Source organism: Notechis scutatus, chromosome 1 (assembly GCF_049901735.1).
Source record: "Notechis scutatus isolate UNSWTSFEM ecotype Mainland chromosome 1, rNotScu1.2, whole genome shotgun sequence".
In the NCBI taxonomy this organism is placed as follows: Eukaryota; Metazoa; Chordata; class Lepidosauria; order Squamata; family Elapidae; genus Notechis; species Notechis scutatus.
Window position 1 is genome coordinate 324,739,481 of NC_142009.1, and position 23,709 is coordinate 324,763,189.

Sequence of the window (23,709 nt, forward strand, 5' to 3'; positions counted from 1 at the left end):
GGCACTTTAAAAGCCTGCTCCCAGCACCCGAGCAACTTCCCAGCAACTTTCGGCTTCCTTTTAACACGCTGGGCGCGCGCCTGGCCCCGAGCCGCACGGCAGAGGGAAGCCTGGCGGGCGGGCGGGCTGCTTGGAGGAGGCGACCCGGCGGTGCTCCGGCAGCAGCAACAGGCAGTTTCACCTGGGCTCCGCTCAGGTGTCCGGCTGGGGCTGTCAGGAGTTGCTACCGCCGGCGCAGCTCCAGTCCCGCGTTGCCTTGGGAAGGAAAAGGCAAAACCAGGAGCGCTGAGCCTGAGCCTCCGGTGCTGCTGCTCCGTTGCAAAGCACCGCCGCGGCTCTTCCTTTTTGCCTTTCCCTTCCCGAGGCAATGCGGGACTGGAGCCGCGCGAGCCGCGCCGGTGGTAGCAACTCCTGACTCAGGGGCCTCCGAGGGGAGGAAGGAGGAGAAGAGGGGGAAGGGGGGCGATTCCCAAAAAGTTTGTGCTGACCCGGCCCGTCTGTCAAATTTTAAAAGTCAATGCGGCCCCCGAGCCAAAAAGTTTGCCCACCCCTGCTCTAGCCGCATCTCTCAGAGTTTTAAAAAACCATTTATTAGGAGTGAACATGTTGGCGTTTCCTGGGTGAAGCTGACACTGAGACACATCATTCATCTCACCCTTGACCCTGGTCTTCCTCCACCCCCTGGATGTATATTCTCCAATGGGACACATCCATAGCCAAGAGCAATCAATCATGCCCTCCAGTAATAATCTTGCGTGCCAGAAGCTTCGGCAGCCTAGCAATTATCTAAGGTATGCATTACTCCCCCTACTCCCTTTCTGCTGACAACTCTAAAAGACCAGAGGAATATTTTTGAGTTGACAGGATCATATGACCTCAGGACACAGTAAGCGTCATAAATTATGAGCCAAGCACCTGAATTTTGATCACATGACCATGGGGATCCTGTAACAGTGCTAGGTGTGAAAAAGTCACAAGTCACTTTTTTCAGTGCTGTTGTAACTTTGAACGGTCACTAAACGGATAGTTGTAAGTCTAGAACAACCTGTACTTGGTATATTTCTTTCACCATTCAAACATCTTAAAAGATCTTAATCTGTTTTCCCACCTTAAGAGAGGGGGGGGGAAAGAATATCATTTCCAATTAAGCTCCTGGATAGCTAATTATTTAATATATTTTACTTCGGAATTCTAAGGAAGGTAACTGAAGGAGACCACAGGGAGTGAAGCTAGTAACCTCTTAAAAAGGAATTAAATCTCCATCTTGGGGAAAAGGATACTATTGGCTCCAGCTTTGTATCAACCTTCCACATTTTCAGGCATGTGTGTTATATGTATTTATATGTGTGTTGCTTTCCTTCCCGCCGTGACTAGCTTTAGCAGAGGTTGAAACTGAGACCTTCCGCATGATCAAAGCATCTTGGCCTTCTGAACATTAACATGAGAAGCCACCAAACCATCAGAAAGCAAAGACAGTCGTCCCAATTTGACATTCACCAGGTACAGGTTAATCAAAATTGAACTTTATTTGCCAAGTTCTGTGTAACAGTGCAATGTAATACAGGCTCTAACAAATCCACTGCTGTGGCCAAAATTTCAGTTATCGTCACAGTAGATAAATGTCCAAGACCGGCATCTGAATCAGGTTCCTGTCCCAACAGGGTGCAGCTCAGAAGTCTCCAAAACCACATGCAGAAGGAGTGAGGTTATGCAGATGAAGTAAGGTGCGAGTTGACACTTGCCTCCACCCAAACTTGGCAGTGTCCAAATGGACTAGAGGAGGAGACTAGCAAGGAGAAGTGGGAGAAGGACCAAAGAAGGCCCGAGGAGTAGGCCTCCCTTGGAGCGGTCAACAGGTTTATGTTTCATAAGCTGATCGTTCAGATGCTGAATCTCCATTCTGTGGAAAGAGGACATGGTCACATTAGAAGCAGAGGTGGTATTCAGCAGGTTCTGATCAATTCTGGAGAACCCGTAGCATAAATTTTGAGTAGTTCGGAGAACCGGCAAATACCACCTCTGACTGGCCCCGCCCCCATCTATTCTCTGTCTCCCGAGTCCCAGCTGATCGGCTGGGTCTTCTTTTGTTGTCCTGCAGAGGAGAACAGAGCTGGAAAGCAGGTTAGTGGGGTGGGGAGGGAATGGGGATTTTACAGTATCCTTCCCCTGGACTGGGGTGGGAATGGAAATTTTACAGTATTCTTTCCCTGCCACACCCACCAAGCCACACCCACAGAACTGATTGAAAAAAAAAATGAATCCCATCACTGATTAGAAGAATATTTTTTAAACATTTGCACTCAGCACCCCTTCTTGCCCTTAAAAATTATGGATGACTCCAAAAGAGCTTTGATTTGTATGGGTTACCGTTATCCATATTTTCTGAATTAAGTTTAAATGCCTGTATTTCTACACTATTTACTTACTGAATCATGTATAAAGAACAATGTAAAGTCCATTAGCTAATACATAAATAAAATATTTTTTCATGAGAAAAATGTATTTTTAATAATGCAAAATAATAATGAGAAAGTGACACCATTTTACAATTTTGCAAATATTTTCAGTGTCTGGCAAATAATTTTGAATTTGTGGACCCTCCAAGAGGGTCTACTTGAGAATTCCCAGCAGGGAAATTATTCAAAACTTAAAGGTGAATATATAGAATTATAATTTTGTGTTCTTACTGTTGTTGCTCCTTCATCTCTTGTAATTTGGAGAGTTGCTGCTTAAGCTGTTGAATCTCCTCTAAAGAAAGGAAACAAGAGTCACAAATTATCTTCTGCTTCTTAAACTAAGATAATATTGCAGTATCTTTCCCCACTCTCTGCAATTTCTTTCCTTTATATTCAAGCATGACTTAGAGTTTTCTTGACATTATTGAAAGGTTGGGCTTAAACGCTTTTCCTCCAAACTTTCACACAGCACATCTAAGTTACCATAATGCCCCTTAAGCATCTGATAAATTGACCCAGGGATTAGAGATCTGAAGAGATACAATTCAGTTTTGGTGCCCCCAAAGTCAAATGATACCGGAGCCTCTCCAAGTTATTAATATCAAGGTAGAGCAGGTAAAAATCAGACTACAATTCCATAAAAAAGACGGGTTCATTCCTTAGATCGATCATTTCTGATTTTTCAAATATATCAAAAGGGCAACCAAAGTAGGGCTCTGACTTTGATTGTCCAAGAAAAGTCTTTCTCCTTAAACAGATGCTATAAGACTGGGGATCAAAAAAAGGAGTTTATTGGAGAAAGGGAAATAAAGGGAAAACAAGAGAAGGTTGCAATTGCACACATACACAAAATTCCTCTTACAGTGGACACCATCATCTAAGCTAAACTAGTTACTGTGGCGACCTTGGTGACTTCTAAGCTTGGCTATTTTCTTGCAGACGTTTCATTACCCAACTATGTAACATCATCAATGCTAATGATGCTACCTAGCTGGGTAATTAAGCATCTTCAAAAAAAAAACAACAACAGCCAAGCTCAGAGAGCACCAAGGACCCCACAGATCAACCCTGAATTACAAATATTCACTTCTGTTGAAACTAGTTAACTACAATACCTCCCTGAGTAAGCTCTTATGTTTCACTTGTTGCAGAAAAGCTTGCTTCCAAATCAGGACACAAGACCACAAAAGGTTGGAGAGTACAGGTTTTATTTGTGCACAAGGTTCGGAGCATTAGCATGGCAAATTCTGAAACACCCCCCACTTCTTCCTGAGGCTTCACTTTTATACATAGTATGACCTCAGGTTAGACCAGGGCGTTCCCTTTTACCAAAAAAGGAGAATAATGTCTATAAAGGAAATAAAGTGGAAATGAGAAGTACAATTTTTGATTACTCAGTTATCTTACACCATCTGTTATTTTCCATGCCCACCTTTGTTTACAGTAACGTGGTTAGTTTCTTAATTCAGCAATCCATGGTTTTAGACAATATTATGTTAAGCAAAGCTTAGGGGAATTGGGGACTTTTGCTAAATATAAAAGTGCTTTATGTGTATATTTTCAACTGCTTCACACTGAGAGATCATAGGAGAGAGAGATATGTTTTGAACTCTGGGCATAGATGTCCATTGACCCTTCCTTGTTAATTGTTCCTGTTTTCTAAGTGTTTTTGTAGGCATAAGCTAAGCAAGCTACACAGCCTTGCAGTTCAAAGGGACCTCTCAAAAATTCTTTTTTTTTCCATTTGTCATAGTTTTATTATAATTTCATCTATGAAAATCCAGTCTGATGAGGCTCTTATGACTCTCACTAATTGATTAAAATCTGCTTTGCTTCTGCATGCATTCCCACCATTTCTTCAAAGAGGATTGTTCTATACCTGTGATGGTGTGGTGGCACGCAAAGCCATTTGTGTGGGTAACACGAGTCCCAGACAAACTTACCTCACTGTACATGCACGTGTCTCCCAGATAATTTTCGGGCCTTTTTCAGCCTGCCAGAGGCTTGAGGGAAGCCTCTGCAGGCTTTTCAGGATGAAGAATAGGCTCATTTTGTCACTTCCTGTATTTTTAGAAATACCGGAAATGACGAAACGGGCCCATTTTTTGGCCTGCAAAGGCTTCCCTCAAGCCTCTGGCAGACTGAAAAAGGCCTCAAACAGGCCAAAAATCAGCTGGGAGGTGCAGTGCAGGTAAGGGGGCGGTGAGAGGGCGGAATTGCGTGCACATGAGCAAGGGGCGTGGGGGGCACAGGAGCCCAAAAAGTTAGCCACCACTGTTCTATACCCCGTTATGGGTTTGTTGTGCATCTTGGTGGGTATTCTTGCCAAACAGGGTTGTTCCACAGCTTTATTCTCTATTAGCATTCGCCAAATAGAGCCTCTAGTTTCCATAATTTAGGATATCGCCCTGTCTGACTAGTTGCAACCCCCTCATTTCCCCTGTATTTTCCTTTCTCCAATAAACACTTAAAAAAAAAGATCTGGATATGTTTTCATTGATTTTGTAAGATAATTTCTCATGAAAAGTTTCCCTACATGCCCAGGGGTTATATAGTTACCTCTTCTTTTTCTTTGGCACGAATTAAAGTTTCCAAAATTTAAAAAGGCAAAGAACTCTCCAGTTGGGGAGCCTAGAGGGTGACCCACTATCATTATTTTTATTGGGAGTCTGTCACTAAATCAGCTTCATCAATATGGTTCTTAAGTCTTTTTAAAATCTAAACACCTTCCCTTTTGCAACGGGGCTCAGAAACTGCATAATGGCAGCCCTCATTATCCAATTCTTTACTTCTAATACTTCCCACATTACTGTATACAATCCTGCAGAATGTTAAAATTAAAACCAGGTTTTAATGAGGTGAAGGGAAGGTACCTTGCAGCTATATATCTTCATGGACTAAAAAAATTGATGAATTTTGTCTTCATAAAGATCCCAACAACGGTGCTGATTCAGGAAGTAACATGAATGCCAGAGTAGCAATAGCAATAGCACTTAAACAAATATACCGCTTCACAGTGCTTTACAGCCCTCTCTAAGCAGTTTACAGAGTTAGCATATTGTCCCCGAAAATCTGGGTCCTCACAAAGGATGGAAGGCTGTGTCAACCTTGAGCCAGTGAGAATTGAATTCCTGACAGTGGGCAGAGTTAGCCTGTAATACTACATTCTAGCCACTGCACCACCATGGCTCTAATCTAATACCTTGTATGACTCAAGGTACTGATGAAAATGTCACTTGGGAGCAAATCGTGTTCTAAGCAGGGACAAAGCTTTTCCCCATTGTCTTAATCTACACTATCTATGAGTTCTCTTCCAAAATTCAATCTATTATCACCCACCCTGGTCCCCATTGGTCCACCTCACCTTCAGCAACTTTGTTTTTCTCCCTTTCTTGCTGAACAGCTTCCTTCACTTGGGATGTGGCATTTTTTTCCACGCTTTTCTAGATGGAGACCAAAAGGAAAGGTATCTGTCAATTCCAACATTGTTGTGTGGCACCTTCTCTTTAAGACATGACTAGTATCCTAAAGTCTAATAGTGCTCTGATGTGTCAGAGCAGAAGGTCAGAATTGCGCAAGCCACAGGAACAAATTTGGGAGTTGAAGAAACAAGAGAGAAAGAGTATTGACACTTTTGAATTCATACTAGAAGCTTCAAGATCTTCCCTCTCAAAGAGGGGCTTCTATGATTTATAGATGCTATAAATCTTACTGACCAAGAGCCATGCAACCAATGGAAACCAGTTGCATAGTGTCTCCTTCTGCTCAGTAGCATTTATAGCACAATGGTAATACTTTTAAGTACTGTATTTTGGATGTCTGTGGAAATTCTCATTCATCCAGGTCGTGGTTGTCTCGATGGTGCTTTTTCCAAAGGCAACTCACTTTCTTTGCTTTTGTTTTTCCTTGAAGACATCTTCAAGGAAAAAAACAAAGAAAGCCCAGTTGCCTTTGGAAAAACACCTTTGAGATAGTTTAAGTCAGGATGTCAAACTCGATTTTATTGAGGGCCGCATCAGGGTTGTATTTAACCTTGAGGGGTTGCGGGGCGTGGCCAGGGTGTGTGTGGCCAGCTCGATGTCATGTGTTGGGGGTACCTGTGGAGGCCCAAGCACTCTGCCAGTGAAAACTGAGCTCAGGAGGGCCACATCTGGTCCTCCCAAACTCCTTTTTCACTTGCAGAGGCAACGTGGGCCGGTCCTTTCCTGTTTCCAGGGTGGCCCCACAGGCCAGATCTAAGCACCCCACATCCGGCCCACGGGCCTTGAGTTTGACACCCCTGGTCTAAGTATTTTGGTTCTTGGAATTCTGAATGAGAAAATGGCCTGAGAGGCTTCTCAGGAAGTTACATGTGTTTCTGGTGTCTATAAAGGACAACTGAAGATTGACTTTTTTGAAATATTTGTTCAGGAAAACTCTGTGTGTGTGTGTGTGTGTGTGTGTGTGTGTGTGGTGGGGGAGGGGGGGGAGACAAAAGGGAATTTTTTCACATACCAAGGGGCCCAGAGATTGTTTACTTGACCTTCCCTTCCACATATGCCTATTCTCCCTGTCATGACTCACTATAATTAATTTCATCATTGTTTTAAACCTACTGAAGTTTGTACCAAGAACATTTTGAGAAACTTAAAATTGCTCTGCTGCATTCTTGGAATTATGCTTGAAATCTGTATGTCTGTCTGTCTGCTTGCCTATCTGCCTATCATCTGTCTATCTATCTATCTATCTATCTATCTATCTATCTATCTATCTATCTATCTATCTATCTATCTATCTATCTATCTATCTATCTATCTATCTATCTATCTATCATCTATCTATCTCATTTATTTTCTAATATTTCTAGCCTATCTGAATCTTGATGGTGTACCAGGAAACCAAGAGTGAAAGAGAAAGGTGGGGGGGAATAAAACCATTATAAAAACAATCACTTAGGACAAATAAAGTTGATTTTGTTGTTACCTTGAATGGATTTTTGTCAATCCATTTTACCCTTTAAAGTTGTCTAGCAGAGAACCTCCTCTGTGGTCAGAATGCCCAATCTGGCAGGGTTCCCCAATCACTTCATGTCAGAAAAATAAGCTATCATCTAATAGACTGAAAGAACCTCAGATTGGAGGGATCTGTTTTATGCTCAAGAGTTTTCTTTCTGTTGCTTCTTGGATTTTATTAAGTTAGCCTACAGCTTAAGTCTACAGTCAACAATTTGCAACTGATAGCTGGAGATAAGCATTGTTTATTGTTAATCATTGATTAGGTTCAGCAGTTAGATAAATAAATGTTATTGTTTTTGCCGAATGAAACCATTTCCACTTTTTATTTGGTTCTTACAATTTGTTTTATGTTTTTTTGCAAATTAATGCAGCCATTAAAAGTGCTTAAAATATACTGGAAAAAGAGAGAGACTGGGGGTAAATATTGGAAACTTATTTGCCAGAAATTTTATTAAGTAAAATCTGAGATATATCATTTCATTATTTTTGTTGACTTTTTAATTCCTGCCAACAGACTAATTGCCCGAAATGATTCGAATCCAAAAGGTAAGCCAGCCATTTTTTAAAAATCAAGTACTGTAATAATAAAAAATAACAATAAGTTTATTCAATTAATTATACCATCATGCCGAAAGATTCACACTACCCTACAGAATTAAAACATCATGGGGAAAAATGCAAATACTATAGGAAATCAAGGAGGGACGGGAGGATATAAATCAGTTCTAGACATGCATCAAATTTTCCTGTTTTGACTTTTGCAGTTTTCCTTGCATGGATCCTTGGCCTGATTATGCCTGCTTATCAACTCATAAGACAGGAGCCTAGAAGTTAAGCAAGAATTAGATAATCTGGAACCCTCCCAATGTTTTCAACTACAAGCCCCAGCCAGCAGGCGAAATCTAGCCATTGCTATTAAAAACAACCAGAGAGAACAACTGAAATTTGGTGAGCCTGCATACACTTAATTTTCTTGGATATTTTTTTTTTTGGGGGGGGGGGCAGCAGATGCACATTATTAGCCTGCCCTAATTGAGTATGTGTGTATATATGTGTGTGGGGTGTTTATGTGTGTGTCAAATACAGGGAGATAGGACTTTTGTGTATTGTTGGTTGGACTGCCATCTTGTTCTTGTTTTTTCTGTTGTTGTAGAATAACCCACCCATAGTTTGGAATCATTTCAGGCAATTAGTCTGTTGGCAGGAATTTTAAAAAGACAACAAAAATAATGAAATGATATATCTCATATTTTTTTCAATTATTCGTCTTTTATTTTATTGTTTGTTGTATTGTGACTCACCCAGCAATGTCTGGACTCCCTGGGAGGGACTCCTAAATTAATCAAGTCAAGTCATGCCTGGGAAAGGCTCTTAAATTAATCAAACCAACCAAGGTAAACTTAATAAACTAAACTGCGGATTAGGGGGAGAGAGTAAGTACAACATCCCAAGTTTGTTAATAGGATCGTGTTAGAATTTTCCAATAATAATAATAATAATAATAATAATAATAATAATAATAATAATAATAATAATAATAATAATAATAATAATAGACAGCAGTATAGAAGAGAAAGAACTGGAAAAGATAACAAAATACAAAGACCTACAAATAGAAATAGAACGACTATGGCAAAGGCAAGCAAGGGTAGTATCAATAGTTATAGGCGCTCCGGGTGCAGTCCCAAAACAACTAGAGCACCACTTGAACACCATAGGCATTGACAAATTTGCCATCAATCAATTGCAGAAGACAGCTTTACTTGGAACAGCTTCCATCCTGCGTTTGAGATATCTGTAACACCACCAAACATCCTGATTTGCCTATCCCAGGTCCTTGGTAAGGACTCGATAGGTAGACAAAAATGCCTAACCCAGTCTGAAACAACTGGCTGACTGTGCGGTGAAGAAGAAGAAGAATCGTAATAAGATAATAAGGCGATTAGATTGCTTTACCAGCTGTTCCTGACAGGAGCCCCAGTCCTTCCTGGTCTTCTCCAGGCTCCGGTTAGCGGCCGTCAGTTCGGCTCGCAGTCCATCTCTTTCGACCCTCGCCTTCTCCAGGTCGCTCCCCGTCTCTTCCACGCGCTTCTCCAGGGAGCCGAGGCTGGCCCGCATCTGGGAAGTTTGGTCGTGCAACTCCACTTTGCATTCCTTCAACTGGTGAGCCGGATCCGAATACAGGTTCGCCAGGTATAAACTCAGGAAAACGATGGATAAGACGCAAGGGAGGGCGAAGAGGACCGCGCAGCCAATCCTAAGTCTCATGCCTGTGTAACAAGTCGCGTCCTTTGGGTCAGCCTGCAGTTTCGCCTTTGGGGACAGGGGCCCGCAGACGTCGGGGATCTGTTTACCCATCCGGGAGAAATCGGCGGAAAACCCCAGCAGAAACGCTTCGCCCGCCCTTCTCTCTCTCTCTCTCTCTCTCTTCCCGGCTCTGGAGCCAGAGGAGACGCACCAAAGCAAAGTCGAGGGAGAAACGAAAGTGAGCGAAAACCACATTCCGTGGCGGGGAAAGCGATTGGATGTCGCGTCAGGGAAAGTGGGGGAGGGGGTGCGTTGGCGAGAGGACGATTGTTCGTTCCTCTTTGGAGATGGGCCACCTGGTGCTGCTGGTAACAGATAACAGATAATCAGAGTTGGAAGGGACCTTGTAGGTCATCTAGTCCAACCCCCCACCCCCGCCCAAGCGGGAGATGGTAGTCCAATCTCTTCTTCTGCTGAGATTTTGGCACCGCGCAATGCCCACATCTCCCAACCTTGTCAGGTGGACTGACAGACAGCATAGTCCAAAAAGTTTCAGGGGCACCTCAGAGCTAAATCCGATTTCCAGGGGGCCAACCCAGAGGTATTGAGCAGGCCTATAACTTAGGATGGAAAGAGGGAAGGGCAAGTTGAAGTGGCTTTTTAGCCAGAATGGTCTGGGCCAAACTTACTCCAAAGGTCTTGAAGCAAATGATTTTCCTAAAAGTCAAAATCACTATCAGAAAGTACCAGGAGACACAGTATTCAAGATACAGTCAGACCAATGTAGACTGGAGAGAAACAATGATTTCTTTTGATCCTGAGCCTCTATGGGTAGTCCTCAACTTATAACATAATTGAGCCCAAAATTTCTGTGGCTAGAAGAGACATTTGTTAACTGAATGTTGCCCCATTTTGCAACCTTTCTTGCCACAGTTGTTAAGTGAATCACTGCAGTTGATAATCAACTAGTAAGAGGGTTGTTAATTAAATATTGGCTTCCCCATTGATTTTACTTGTTAGAAGGTAGCAAAAGGAGATCACATGACCTTGGGACACAGCAATGGTCATAAATAAGAACCAGTTGCCAAGCATCTGAATTTTGATCACATGATCATGGAGATGCTGGAAAGATAATAACTCTTGTGGTTCGCCGGCAGCAGGTGAGGACAGCTGAGGTCTCGGAGAGCGAGGACTCAGATGAGGGGCCTGCGTGTGATGAAGGGATGGGGTCATGACCATCATGGTCCTCTTGAATCATGATAATGTCCTCTTCAAATTTGCTAAATCTGTTTCTAGCTCTCATTCACTCGTTTATACTTGTAAATATGTCAAACAACCTGGAGGAGAGTCCAGTGGTATTTCCTTCTGATTTAAAATGGAGCCATTAACATAAGCTCATGGGGTATAAGAATCCAACCAGCACTATATCCATAATGTAATCCTGGTCATGGTTTGTTTATATACTTATTTGTTACATTGATCTCCCTTTCCAAAGCAACTCTGGGAGGCTCATAAATATAGAAAAATTAAAATAACAGGACTCAAAAACTGTACACCAAAAGTACAAATAGTATGGCAGTGGAATAACAGAATAATGGAGTCTTGGAGGTCTTCTAGTCTAACCCTCTCCTCAATCAGGAGACCCTATAACATTTCAGACAAATTCTTAAAAACTTCCAGTGTTGGAGCATTCACAACTTCTGGACGCAAGTTGTTCCACTGATTTATTGTTCTAACTGTCAGGAAATGTCTCCTTAGTTCTAAGTTGCTTCTCTCCTTGATTAGTTTCCACCCATTGCTTCTTGTCCTGCCCTCAGGTGCTTTGGAGAATAGCTTGACTCCCTCTTCTTTGTGGCAATCCCCAAGATACTGAAACATTGCTATTATGTCACCCCTAGTCCTTCTTTTCAACAAACTAAACATACCCAGTTGTAGCAACCGTTCTTTATATGTTTTAGCCTTCAGTCCCCTAATTATTTTTGTTGCTCTTCTCTGCACTCTTTCTAGAGTCTCAACATCTTTTTTATATCGTGGTGTCCAAAACTGGATGCAATATTTCAAGTATGGCCTTACCAAGGCATTATAAAGTGGTACTTCATGTGATTTTGATTCTAGCCCTTTGGTGATACAGCCTAGGACCTGTTGGCTTTTCTATCACTCCACCAGCCATTCCCAACATGGAGCGCTTCCATAGGGTCTCCAAGCCAACTGTCGGAGCCAAAAGAGAGAGGCCAAAGCTCATGGGAGATTTTGTAATCTCAGAAAGATCAGATCCTTTACCTGGCCTCTGGGCCCAATAGAATAGACCTTTCTAAAATGGTGGAAAGGTTTAAGACTTTTATTTGCAAATAAAAAATTGCCCAGAGTAGATTCCACCTCTTTTGGAACGAACCACATTTATACAATTTTGAACGTGTACATTTCACTATAAACCATTCATGAAAAAAAAATGATGTCATGCATGCATTCTCAGTAGCCATAGTAACATAGTTCAGCTAAAGGTTAGGAGGTATAATAAATCTTTTACGTTATCAATAACGAACATTCCTTGGCATCTCAGTACCAGGGTGTTACCTATCATCTTAACAAGCAAGCATTCCTAAATAAAATGACAGATTGTTATCCCCAGTTTAGGTCTGAGCCTGTTGCTGAGGCCGATGAAGGATGCCAGACATGAGGTGCAGGTTCCAATTTCCTTTTAATTGGAGTGCTCCAAGGAAAAGGAGCCGTGGCTAAAATGCCAAGGACCAAGAACAAATGATTAAGAAAGCTTTATATATTTTCACTAAACAGAAGGCGGGACAAGGCGGGATAATAAGAAATATCATCTAATAAATATTTTAGTAATGATCTAACAATTTGTTCTATTGGTCTCTTGTCATCCCTATTCCTAAGCCTTGGCTTATGAATGCTCCAGGAGTTATCTAATACAGGGGTCCTCCAACCGCCGTCCGCGGACCGGTACCAGGCAGCGGAACAAGCCTTACCGGGCCGCTGGTTGCTGGGCGCCGCCATCTTTTTGGTAAAAAAGCAATTTTTCGTCAAAAAGATGGTGGCGCTAGCGTTCCAGCGAGCTTTCCGGGTAGAAAGCCATTTCTACCCAAAAGCTCACCGAGCGCTGGCGCCACCATTTTTTGACGAAAATCGCTTCCGGTGACATCACCGGAAGTGATTTTTCGTAAAAAAAATGGCGGCGCCAGCTGACGCTTGGAACCGGGCGCGGCGCCAGCTGACGCGCCGGAACCGGGCCGCGGCGTCGAAAAGGTTGGGGATCCCTGATCTAATACACATTGTTTGCTCCAGGCCACCTCTAATCCTAACTTTTAACTGAACTATGCAGGGTGTCTTAACTCTTTTGTTACTGTTATCAGTCCTTTAGCCCCCTAGAATTGCTACAAGTGCTACATGTGCATAATTCTCTGTGAATAAGCATTCTTTGTTTTTGCCACACAGATTCCACAATTAGAATACTCTTTTTCCACAATACTCTTTTCAAGTATATGCCACAAATTTGCTCTGTTTTAGTAGCCAGCCCATCAGGTGGTCTAATTTCCCTCTCTTGCTATTGCATCTGCCTAATAGGTTAATCAGCAGTTAAGGCAGAGGTGGTATTCAGCCAGTTCTGACAGGTTCTGGAGAACCGGTAGCAGAAATTTTGAATAGTTTGGAAAACTGGTAAATACCACCTCTGGTTGGCCCCACCCCCATCTATTCTCTGCCTCCCAGCTGATCGGAGTCCCAGCTGATCGGCTGGGTCTTCTTTTGTTGCCCTGCACAGGAGAACAGAGCTGGAAAGCAAATTAGTGGGGTAGGGAGAGAATGGGGATTTTACAGTATCCTTCCCCTGCTACGCCTACCACGCCACGCCACGCCCACCAAGCCACGCCCACAGAACCAGTAGTAAACAAATTTGAATCCCATCACTGAGTTAAGGGACTACCAATGCCATAGCTATAGCTGTGTGCTAAATAATAAGCAACACGTGAATTGAAATTGTTTATCAATACATACATGGATACATAAATTATCAAGTAGTCATTTATTAATTCATAAAAATATGAATTAAAATGGATTAAAATGGGCCATCTCATCAACTTGATAAAAGAAGTCCAACACCAGCAGTTAAAGAATCATTTTACCAAAAAAGGAGATTATAGCTTGAGCCTACATCTTGTTTTTTTTTTCTGACTACCTCTGGTCTTTTTTAATTTACTTTTTAAAAAAATTAGTAGTGAACTATAACAAGCAATAGTAACAAAATGAATCAGTCAAATTTTAAAAATTAAAGTTTTAATTCAGTTTAAAATAAACTAAACTTAAAAGAAAAGGAAAGAAAAGGAAATTTTATATGTTAATATAAAATTAATTCCATGGAATTCTATGGATTCATAGGGCTGAAAGGGAGAGGGCTTCTAGCCCAACCCCCCCTGCTCAATGCAGGACACTTCTACCATCCCAGTCAAATTTTGGCCAGTCTTTTTTTTTAAAAAAAAAAACAACCTACAGTAATAGGGGTCTAGGACAACTCACTGTGGCCAACTCGACACAGCCAACTTGCTGCAGCCAACTCACCACAGGACAATTCGTCACAGCCAATTTGCTGCAGGACAACTTGCCACAGAGCAAAAGTTACACTAATATTGAAGAAATTGTTGAATAGAATCATTAAAGACGGACAAAATGAAATGACAAAGATTAAAAATAATTTTTAAATGATTGTAAATAATTAAAATTGTTGAACTGTCCCACAGCGAGTTGGCAGCGGTGATTTGGCCACAGCAAGTTGACTGTGGCAATTTGTTTCATTCCACAGTGATAGAGCAACCACAACCCCAGGAGGCAAGCTATTCCATTGATTAATTGGTCTCACACTGTCAGAAAATTTCTTCTTACTAGTTAGATATGGTGAAATATTGAATGAAAAGGGTGAACTTAAATCTATGCAAAAATTAGAGGAACAAGGTATAAAGTTGAATTGGTTTTCATATGCGCAAATACGTTCAAGGTATGACAAAGATTCTAAAACAGAAGGTTTGTATGATAAACTAACTGACTTAGATAAGATTTTGACAGGGACTGATGAAAAGGTGATTAAAAAATTGTATGGATATTTATTAGAAATTAAACTAGAAGAAGAACAAGTTAAAGAAACTATGATTGCTTGGGGGAAGAATTTCGGATATGGGATTGATTTAGAGAAATGGCAAAAATTGTGGTCTCAAAATTATAAAATGACAATGTCAATAGCATATAAAGAAAATTTGTATAAGATGTTTTACAGGTGGCATTTTCTCCTGACAAGAATAGCAAGAATGTTCAAGAACAAATCTGAAAAATGTTGGAAATGTCATCAGATACCTGGCTCATATTACCATATGTGGTGGACTTGTGCAGATGCCAAAAAATATTGGACTAAAATCCACACGTGGTTGGTAAAAATGACAAAAAAACATATAGACTTGAAACCAGAGATATTTTTATAGGGAATTTTACCTGAAATATATAGTAAAGAATTGAAATACCTGATTGTAAATGTATTAACAGCAGCTAGGATTGTATTTGCCAAAAACTGGAAAAATGAGAAAATTACAGGAGGAAATCATTAAGAAAATATTGGAATGTGCTGAAATGAGTAGATTGATATTTGAAATCAGAGAACAAGATGTTGAACAATTTTATAAAATTTGGGATCTATTCTATCAATGGTTAGACAATAAAACATGGTAATGAAATATGTAGATTCTTAGAAAATAATAAATATATAAAGATGTATTCTTTTCTTATTATATCTACAAAATGATTATAGGATAGATTTGAGATGATAATATGAACTGTCATAAAACAAATTCAGTAAAATATGGATTATTTCGTAAAACATGAATGAATAAAAGTATAGACAAATGATTAACTATGATATTAATGTATTTAATATTTGATTGAAAATATGAGAATGTATACAATGTAATTGTAATTGAAGACTACGAAATGGAAGCACAAAACAATTTGTAAACCAATTGACACACTGTATGTATATATATGGAAGATGGCTTGATGTTTTTATGTTTTGTTTGTCTATGTTTGTCTTAAAAACCAATAAAATCTTTAAAAAGAAAAAAGAAAATTTCTTCTTACTTCTAAGTTGAATCTCTCCTTAACAAGCTTCCACCCATTACTTCTTGCTCTTCCTTCTAGTGCATTATAGAATAAGTGAATTACACTACTAACTAGAGCATACAAAACATTTGCTAGACCAATACTTGAATACAGCTCATCAGTCTGGAACCCACATTACATATCTGATATTAACACAGTTGAGAAAGTCCAGAAATATTTCACAAGAGGAGTTCTCCACTACTTTACTCGTTGCAGAATACCTTATGCCACCAGACTTGAAATTCTAGACCTAGAAAACCTAGAACTACGCCGCCTTCAGTCCGATCTAAGTATGGTATATAAAATCATACAATGCAATGTCCTACCAGTCAATGAATATTTCAGCTTCAACCATAACAACACAAGAGCAAACAATAGATACAAACTCAAGGTTAATCGCACCAAACTTTATTGCAGGAAATACAACTTCAGCAACAGAGTGGTCAATGGCTAGAATACTCTACCTGACTCTGTGATTTCTTCCCCAAACCCCAAAAACTTTAACCTTAGACTTTCTACTATTGACCTCACCCCTTTCCTAAGAGGTCTGTAGGGGGCGTGCATAAGCTCACCAATATGCCAACCATCCCTGTCCTATTGTTTCTTTTTTTTTCTTATATGTATCCATAACTATGTTTTTACTTATACCTATTATCTTGTAAGCAATTGACAAACCAAATAAAATAAAATTAAAATAAATAAAATGAATCCCCTCTTCTCTGTGACAGGCCTTCAACTATGGAAGACAGTTATCATGTCCAGCTAATCCTTCTCTTTGATAGACTAGACCCGTGATGGTGAACCTATGGCACGCGTGCCAGAAGTGGCACACAGAGCCACTTCTGCCGGCATGCGAGAGGTTGCCTGGAAAAGCGCCACTGCGCATGAATGCGCGCTTCCCACCAGCCAGCTGATTGACACATGCACATGCGCAGAGGTATGCAGCATGAGGGGGTTGCGTGTACATGTGCAGAGGCATGCAGTGCAGGGGGGTCACATGCGCATGCACAGAGGCACACGGTGCACATGCAGGGAGTTGCGTGTGCATGCACAGGGGCAGGGGAGTTGCACGTGCATTGCATCATGGGTGCAGGTATGCGAGCGAGCGCAGGCGCACACTTTTGGCACACAGCTTGAAAAAAGTTAGCCATCACTGGGCTAGACCTACCTAACTCCCTCAGCCATCTGTCATACAATTTTATTTATTTTTATTTATTTATTTATTTTGTCAAGCGAGTATAAGATAACAGGTATAAGTATAAACATAGTTATGAACAGGGGTGGGATTCAAATTTTTAACAACCGGTTCTGTGGGCGTGGCTTAGGTGGTAGGCATGGCTTGGTGGTCATGTGACTGGGTGGACATGCCTTGGTGGTCATGTTATTGGCTGGGTGTGGCCAACTCAATATCACTCACATCGAGGCATGTATCTCCTTGCCTGGCCTCTCATGACTGTGGGGATGCTGTAACAGTCGTAAGTGTGAAAAATGGTCATAAGTCACTTTTTTCAGAGCCATTGTAACTTTGAGTGGTCACTCCACATAAGCAAAGTACCAGCAAAGGAGGGTTAAAAAATCCAGAGATGTTCCAGAGACAGGAAGTCTAGTCCTGCCAAGAATGTAATAAGGGTTAACGGAGAGGCAGTTTCTTTAAGCAACACCAGAATGTTTCCTTCCTGCCTTCCTTACAGGATTAGGCCAGTAATTTCTTCTAACAACTGGTTCTAGCAAATAGGTGCGAACTGGTAGAATCCCATCGCTGGTTATGAATACATGAAATGGATACATATAAGAAAAATAAAACAAATAAAACAAAATAATAATAATAATAACAACAACAACAACAACAACAACAACAGGACAGGGATGGTAGGCACATTGGTGCGCTTATGCATGCTCCCTACAGACCTCTTAGGAAAGGGGTGAGGTCAATAGTAGACAGTCTAAGGTTAAAGTTTTTGGGGTTTCATACAATTTTATCATCTTTGTTGCTCTTCTCTGTACACTTTCCAGGGTCTCAACATCTTTCTTCTATCATAGTGACCAGTACTAGACTCAGTATTCCAAGTGTGGTTTTACACCAAGTATGGTGTAAAAGAGATACTATCACTTCTCCTCATTGTCTTGACACTATCCTTCTGTTGATACAGTCCAGGACAGAATTGGGTTCTTTTGGCAGCTGCAGCACATACTTAAGTGGTGGTCCACTAGGACAACTAGATCCATCACAGTTACTACTGTTGAGCCAGGTGCCATCTATTCTATGCCTATGCATTTGGTTTTTCCTGCCTAAAGTGCAGGATGTCACTTCTCACCACTGAACTGCATCTAGTTGGATAAGGCCCAGTGCTCAAGTCTATCAAAATCCTTCTAAATCTTGAATCTATCTTCCAAAGTGTTAGCTATTCTCCCAGCTTAGTGTCATCTGCAAATTTGATGAGTTCCCCTTCTATCCTCTCATCCAGATTATTTATGAAGATGTTGAAGAGTACTGGGCTCAAGACCAATAATTGAGGTACCCCACTGCTTGCTTCCTTCCATGTAGATGTAGCTCCATTGAGGACCACCCGCTGAGAGCAGTTGGCCAGTCAATTGCGAATCCCTCTGGTGGTGGATCCCACATTGTTCTAATCAAGAAGTAGGTTGTAGTCTACTTTGTCAAATGCCTTATTGAGATCTAAGCATACTATGTCCATAGTGTTTCCCTATCCTCTTAATTTAATTACTTTGACAAAAAAAAGGCAATAATGTTTGTCTGGCATGATCTGTTTTTAACAAACTCAAGCTTCTTTATTTCTAGGTGCCTACAAATCCTCACTTGATTATCTTTTCCAGGATTTGTTTTAGCTACCGTGGCTAATAGATGCTGACAAGTCTCCAAAAATAAAAGTAGTTCATTTGGTTTATTGATCCTTACTATAACATACCAAGGGAAGGACTTTTAGTTTGTGCCTCTTGAATTTACTGCCTCCCCAGGTTCTGTGGGTTCCCATTGTGCCACCCATTGGGCATGGCTAGTCTAGTGAAGAGAAGGACCAGGGAAGACATGATAGCAGTGTTCCAATATTTGAGGGGCTGCTACAGAGAGAAAGGGGTCAAGCTATTTTCTAAAGCACCTGAAGGCCAGACAAGGAATAATGGATGGAAACTGAACAAGGAGAGATTCAACCTAGAAATAAGGAGAAACTTTCTGACGGTGAGAACAATCAACCAATGGAACAGCTTGCCCTCGGAAGTTGTCTTTACAGAATACACATCTTATCTGACAGACTTTTGAATATACATCCTTTCACAGGCTTTTGTGAAATATGTCTTTACTTTATCTGACACAGACCTCTGTGTTAATCTTATCAATTTAGCTTCTTCCTGTCAGTTTAGTGAACTTTGCTCTGAGAGGTATACGTGCTTAGCAGGATTTTTCTTATGGAAAAATACAGAATATCCACACATCAGCACTTGAAACTTTCAAGAAGTGATTGAACTACCATTTGTCAGAAATGGTGTAGGGTCTCCCGCTTGGGCAAGGGGTTGGACTAGATCAGGGGTCCCCAACCACCGGTCCGCGGACCGGTCCCAGTCCGTGGAACAAGTCCTACCGGGCCGCTGGCTTGCTGGGCGCCGCCATCTTTTTTTGATGAAAAAGTGCTTCCGGTGAGCTTTTCCGGGTAGAAAGTTCACCGGAAGCACGTTTTCATCAAAAGATGGCGGCGCTTCGCTGAGCTTTCCGGGTGAAAGCCATTTCTACCCGGAAAAGCTCACCGAGCGCTGCGCCGCCATCTTTTTTTGATGAAAAAGTGCTTCTGGTGAGGTCACCGGAAGCACTTTTTCATCAAAAAGATGGTGGCGCCAGCTAATGCCGGTACTGGCGCGGCGTAAAAAGGTTGGGGATCACTGGACTAGATGACCTACAAGATCCCTTCCAACTCTGATTATCTGTTATCTGTTATCTGATTAATTAAGTATACTTAATTATATTAAGCAGTAAGTAGATCAAATATACTTCTACTATCTTCCTCTATTCTACTTTGGATAGGTTGGGCTGCTTTTTCCTTTTTACATAAAAACAGATGTAAAGAAGGAATTGAGCAGTTCTGCTTTCTCCCAGCTGCCTGTCACCTGTCATCTTCTGGTCATCTGCTCCCATTAGTGGACCTTGACTTTTTTTCTTGTTCATATTGCAAGAAATGTCTTAAATTATTTTTGACATCGGTTGCTAGTTTTATCTCATTCTGGGCCTTAGTTTTCATGATTCCCTCCTTGCAGATTCAGGCTGTTTGTTGGTATTCTGCTTTAGTTAAGTATCCATTTTTTAATTTGATCTTTTTGTCCCTCAATTTGTCAGAGAGCTCTTTGTACAGCCATGCTGGTCTTGTCTCATTTAGCTTTTCTTCCTTTATGGTATTGTTTGTGATTAGGCTTTCATTATCTCATTTTTCAGGGATTCCCAAACTTACTTTCTCTGTTTCTTTCTTTCTTTGCCTGTTTCTGAGTTTGCTGAAGTCAGCTCTCTTGAAATCTAAAACATTCAACTGACTTGGTTTAGATACCTGTAATTGCATTATGGTGAATTCGAGTACCTCATGGTCCCTCTCCCCCCAAATTCCTGTAACTCCTACTCCTTCAACTATTTTGTGCCTGTTGGTAGGAAGTCCCGTACAGCTGGCCCTGCACAGTCCCTTCCTCCACCTTTTATATGACAAAGTTATCAGCTAGGAATGTCAATAATCTTCCTGCAGAATTTGTTTCCCATTTGATGTCAGGGTCCCCCATTAGTATTTCCTGCATAGCTCAGGTATGATTAAATATAAAGCACATAAACAACTGTTTTCTATCTTCTCACTTTTAGAATATAAAGACTTTTTTTAAAAAAAAATCAACAACAGTCAATTATTTTGAATCCATTCCTTAATTCGAGAAGATAATGTACGAGAAGATAATGTACACTCTGGTAGAAGATAATGTACACTCTGGTAGAGGAGACACTTTGATCAGCAATGTACTTGTCACCTGCTTTAGTGCTCTGAAATTATTTTAAGATTTCCTGATTGCTGTTTCATCAAAGAATGAACACTTCCGGTGTTACAGTCCCCAGTATTATTTTTGTTCACCATTTAGCCACAAAAGGGATACTTGATTAAAGATTTTCAAAGCCTGAATGCAGAACTTGTGCCAGAGCAGATCACACACATAAAACACACCCACCCACACCAAACAACCAGTGGTTTGATTGCACCAGCGCAATAAACGTTTTTGCATTTTCTGTGATAGGCAGGAGGAGGCTAATCAGACATTTTGATAGACCTGTAACCTTTAAAAAACCATGCAGCACATAAACATGTAGCTACCAAACAAAATACTATAAGCCACATAGACAACAAGGAGTGTGCCTTCCATGCATGCATGCGTGTGTTTCTATTATATCTAAGGAATAAAGATCATCATCATTTTCCTACATCAGTGTTTCTCAACCTGAGCAACTTTAAGACATGTGGAGTTCAGCTGGCTGGCTGGAGAATTCTGGGAGTTGAAGTCCATACATCTTAAAGTTGCTCAGTTTGAAAAACACTGTCCTAGACATTTTGGTGGGTGACAAACTGTATTTTCAACTGCAACCTAATAAACCTCAGAATTTATTAGGCCATTGATTGGAGTCTTAGTGGACAACCAGATAAATATGAGCCAGCAGTGTGCAGCAGCAGCCAAAAAAGCTAATGCAATCTTAAATTGCATTAAAGAGGGATACAATCAAGATCAAATGAGGTACTAATACTACTCTATAAAGCCTTAGTAAGACCACATCTAGAGTACTGCATCCAGTTTTGGTCACCACACTATAAAAAAGATGTTGAGACTCTAGAAAAAGTACAGAGAAGAGCAACCAGGATGATTAGGGGACAGGAGACTAAAACATACGAAGAACGGTTACAGGAACTGGGCATGGCTAGTCTAGTAAAGAGAAGGACCAGGGGAGACATGATAGTAGTCTTCGAATATCTGAGGGGCTGCCACAGAAAGGTCAAGCTATTTTTTAAAGCACCCAAAAGCTAGTCAAGGAACAATGGATGGAAACTGAACAAGGAGAGATTTAACCTGGAAATAAGGAGAAACTTTCTGACAGTGAGAACAATCAACCAATGGAACAGCTTGCCCTCAAAAGTTGTGGAAGCATCATCACTTGAAACTTTCAAGAAGAGATTGGACTACCATTTGTCAGAAATGGTGTAGGGTCTCCCGCTTGGGCAGGGGGTTGGACTAGATGACCTACAAGGTCCCTTCCAACTCTGATTATCTGTTATCTGATTAATTAAGGGTTTAGACCCATGTTCCTCAGCCTGGACTTCTTTAAGATAAGTGGACTTAAAACAGGTGAACTTGAATTCTTATAATTCCTCAGCCAGCATAAAGCCCACCCACCTTAGACACTGGACTGGACATTAGGATTAACCCCTGACCCTGACAAAAGTAGACTATTTTTTTCCATTTCAGGTGGTTTTAAGGGACTCACCAGGTACCTTAGACCTCAATGTTTAAGTCAACCACAGCTCCTGGACAGGGACTTCCCCTTATAGGGATTTTTTTCAGGAACCCAGCAATGTTGAAGGTTATATTTTCCCTCTTTCTTTCTTGACTGTAGTCTACCAATTTGCAGAATGCTCTTTTTTAAAAAAAAAAGATGCATAAATTGAAAGCAACAGTGCATTTTAACATCTATAATGTTTGGCTTTTATAAAGGATAATTTTCCTTTTTGTTTTTGTTGTGGCTGGTTTAAGAAGAAACCTGGTTGGGCATGGCCATTCAAATAAAAAGAGTTCCCTGAGGTACAAAAGATAGGCCTGCTTAAAAATTTTTCTCAGAAAGGGACTTTCTGGTAGGTGATGTCACATTTGCAAGAAAATGAAACTTCCCTTTTTTCCCTCCCATGTTAATGAAAGAGGGAATTAATATTATGCAAACACAGAAGACAGTTGGCCTTGATAACCTGTCTAGCCTTTGGCCACATTAAATTTCCATCCCCTGACCCTTTTGCAGAAAAGTATGCCAGCATAAGATATGTTGGCATATTGTCAATCCTTCTGCAAAAGTAGGGAGACCAGGTGAAAGGTGCTGTCTTACTTATATTGTACATCCATAGATAACCAAATTAAGGAAAGGCTGAATTTGGTATGTTTGGCTTTGCTAGCATGGAGATTATACTTATAGCACTGCTTATATCTAAACCAGGGGTCTGCAACCTTAAACACTTGAAGAGCCATTTGGACCCGTTTCCCACAGAAAAGAAAACACCGGGAGCCACAAAACCTGGTTGGGCATGGCCAACTCAACGTCACTCCCACCCAGTCACATGATACCCCCTCCCACACCTACTCAGGTTTTCTGGCTCCCTGTATGTTCTGTGGGAAATGGGTCCCTCTCCCTCCCTCCCTCCCTCTCATTTCTGTTTTTTTTGTGTTTTACCTTCTCAGGCCAGGCAAGGAGTGACTGGGAGGGGAGGATGAGGGGCGGGGCCAGTCAGTGGTGGGATCACCCAATAGGGAGCCACAGCAGAGAGCCCAAAGAGCCGAATGCGGGTCCAGAGCTGTGGGTTGCTGACACCCAATCTAAACTATATCTGAGACATGCATCATACATACATACATATACATGCATATAGTTTGAGAAGGTCAAGGGTAAGTGTGTGTGTGAGAGAGAGAGACAGAGAGACAGAAATAGAGATGAAGAGAGAGAGAACAAATAGCAATAACATTTACACTTGTATATTGCCCCATAGGGCTTTGGTTTACAGTACTCCCTGGGCGGGTTACAATGTAAGCATTATTTTCATATTGCCCCCAATAATCAGGGTCCTCATTTTACTGAC

The 23,709-nt window shown here is 41.1% G+C and overlaps 2 protein-coding genes across 2 annotated transcripts in view; one reads left to right on the plus strand and one right to left on the minus strand.

Annotated features, from left to right (window-relative positions):
- Window positions 1-1,501: 1,501 nt before the first annotated feature.
- LOC113414214 (uncharacterized) lies at window positions 1,502-9,940 on the minus strand. Its single transcript, XM_026670982.2, has 4 exons — window positions 9,407-9,940; window positions 5,821-5,899; window positions 2,688-2,748; window positions 1,502-1,900 (listed from the first exon to the last, which is right to left on the minus strand). The coding sequence occupies exons 1-4, from the start codon at window positions 9,806-9,808 to the stop codon at window positions 1,774-1,776; spliced, it is 669 nt and encodes a 222-aa protein (XP_026526767.1). The 5' UTR covers window positions 9,809-9,940; the 3' UTR covers window positions 1,502-1,773.
- PALM (paralemmin) overlaps window positions 8,354-23,709 on the plus strand; it is a 128,525-nt gene continuing 113,169 nt past the window's right edge. The window contains exon 1 of the mRNA XM_087952581.1: window positions 8,354-8,398. The gene's annotated coding sequence lies outside the window, so the exon portion shown is untranslated. The remainder of the gene's footprint in view (window positions 8,399-23,709) is intronic.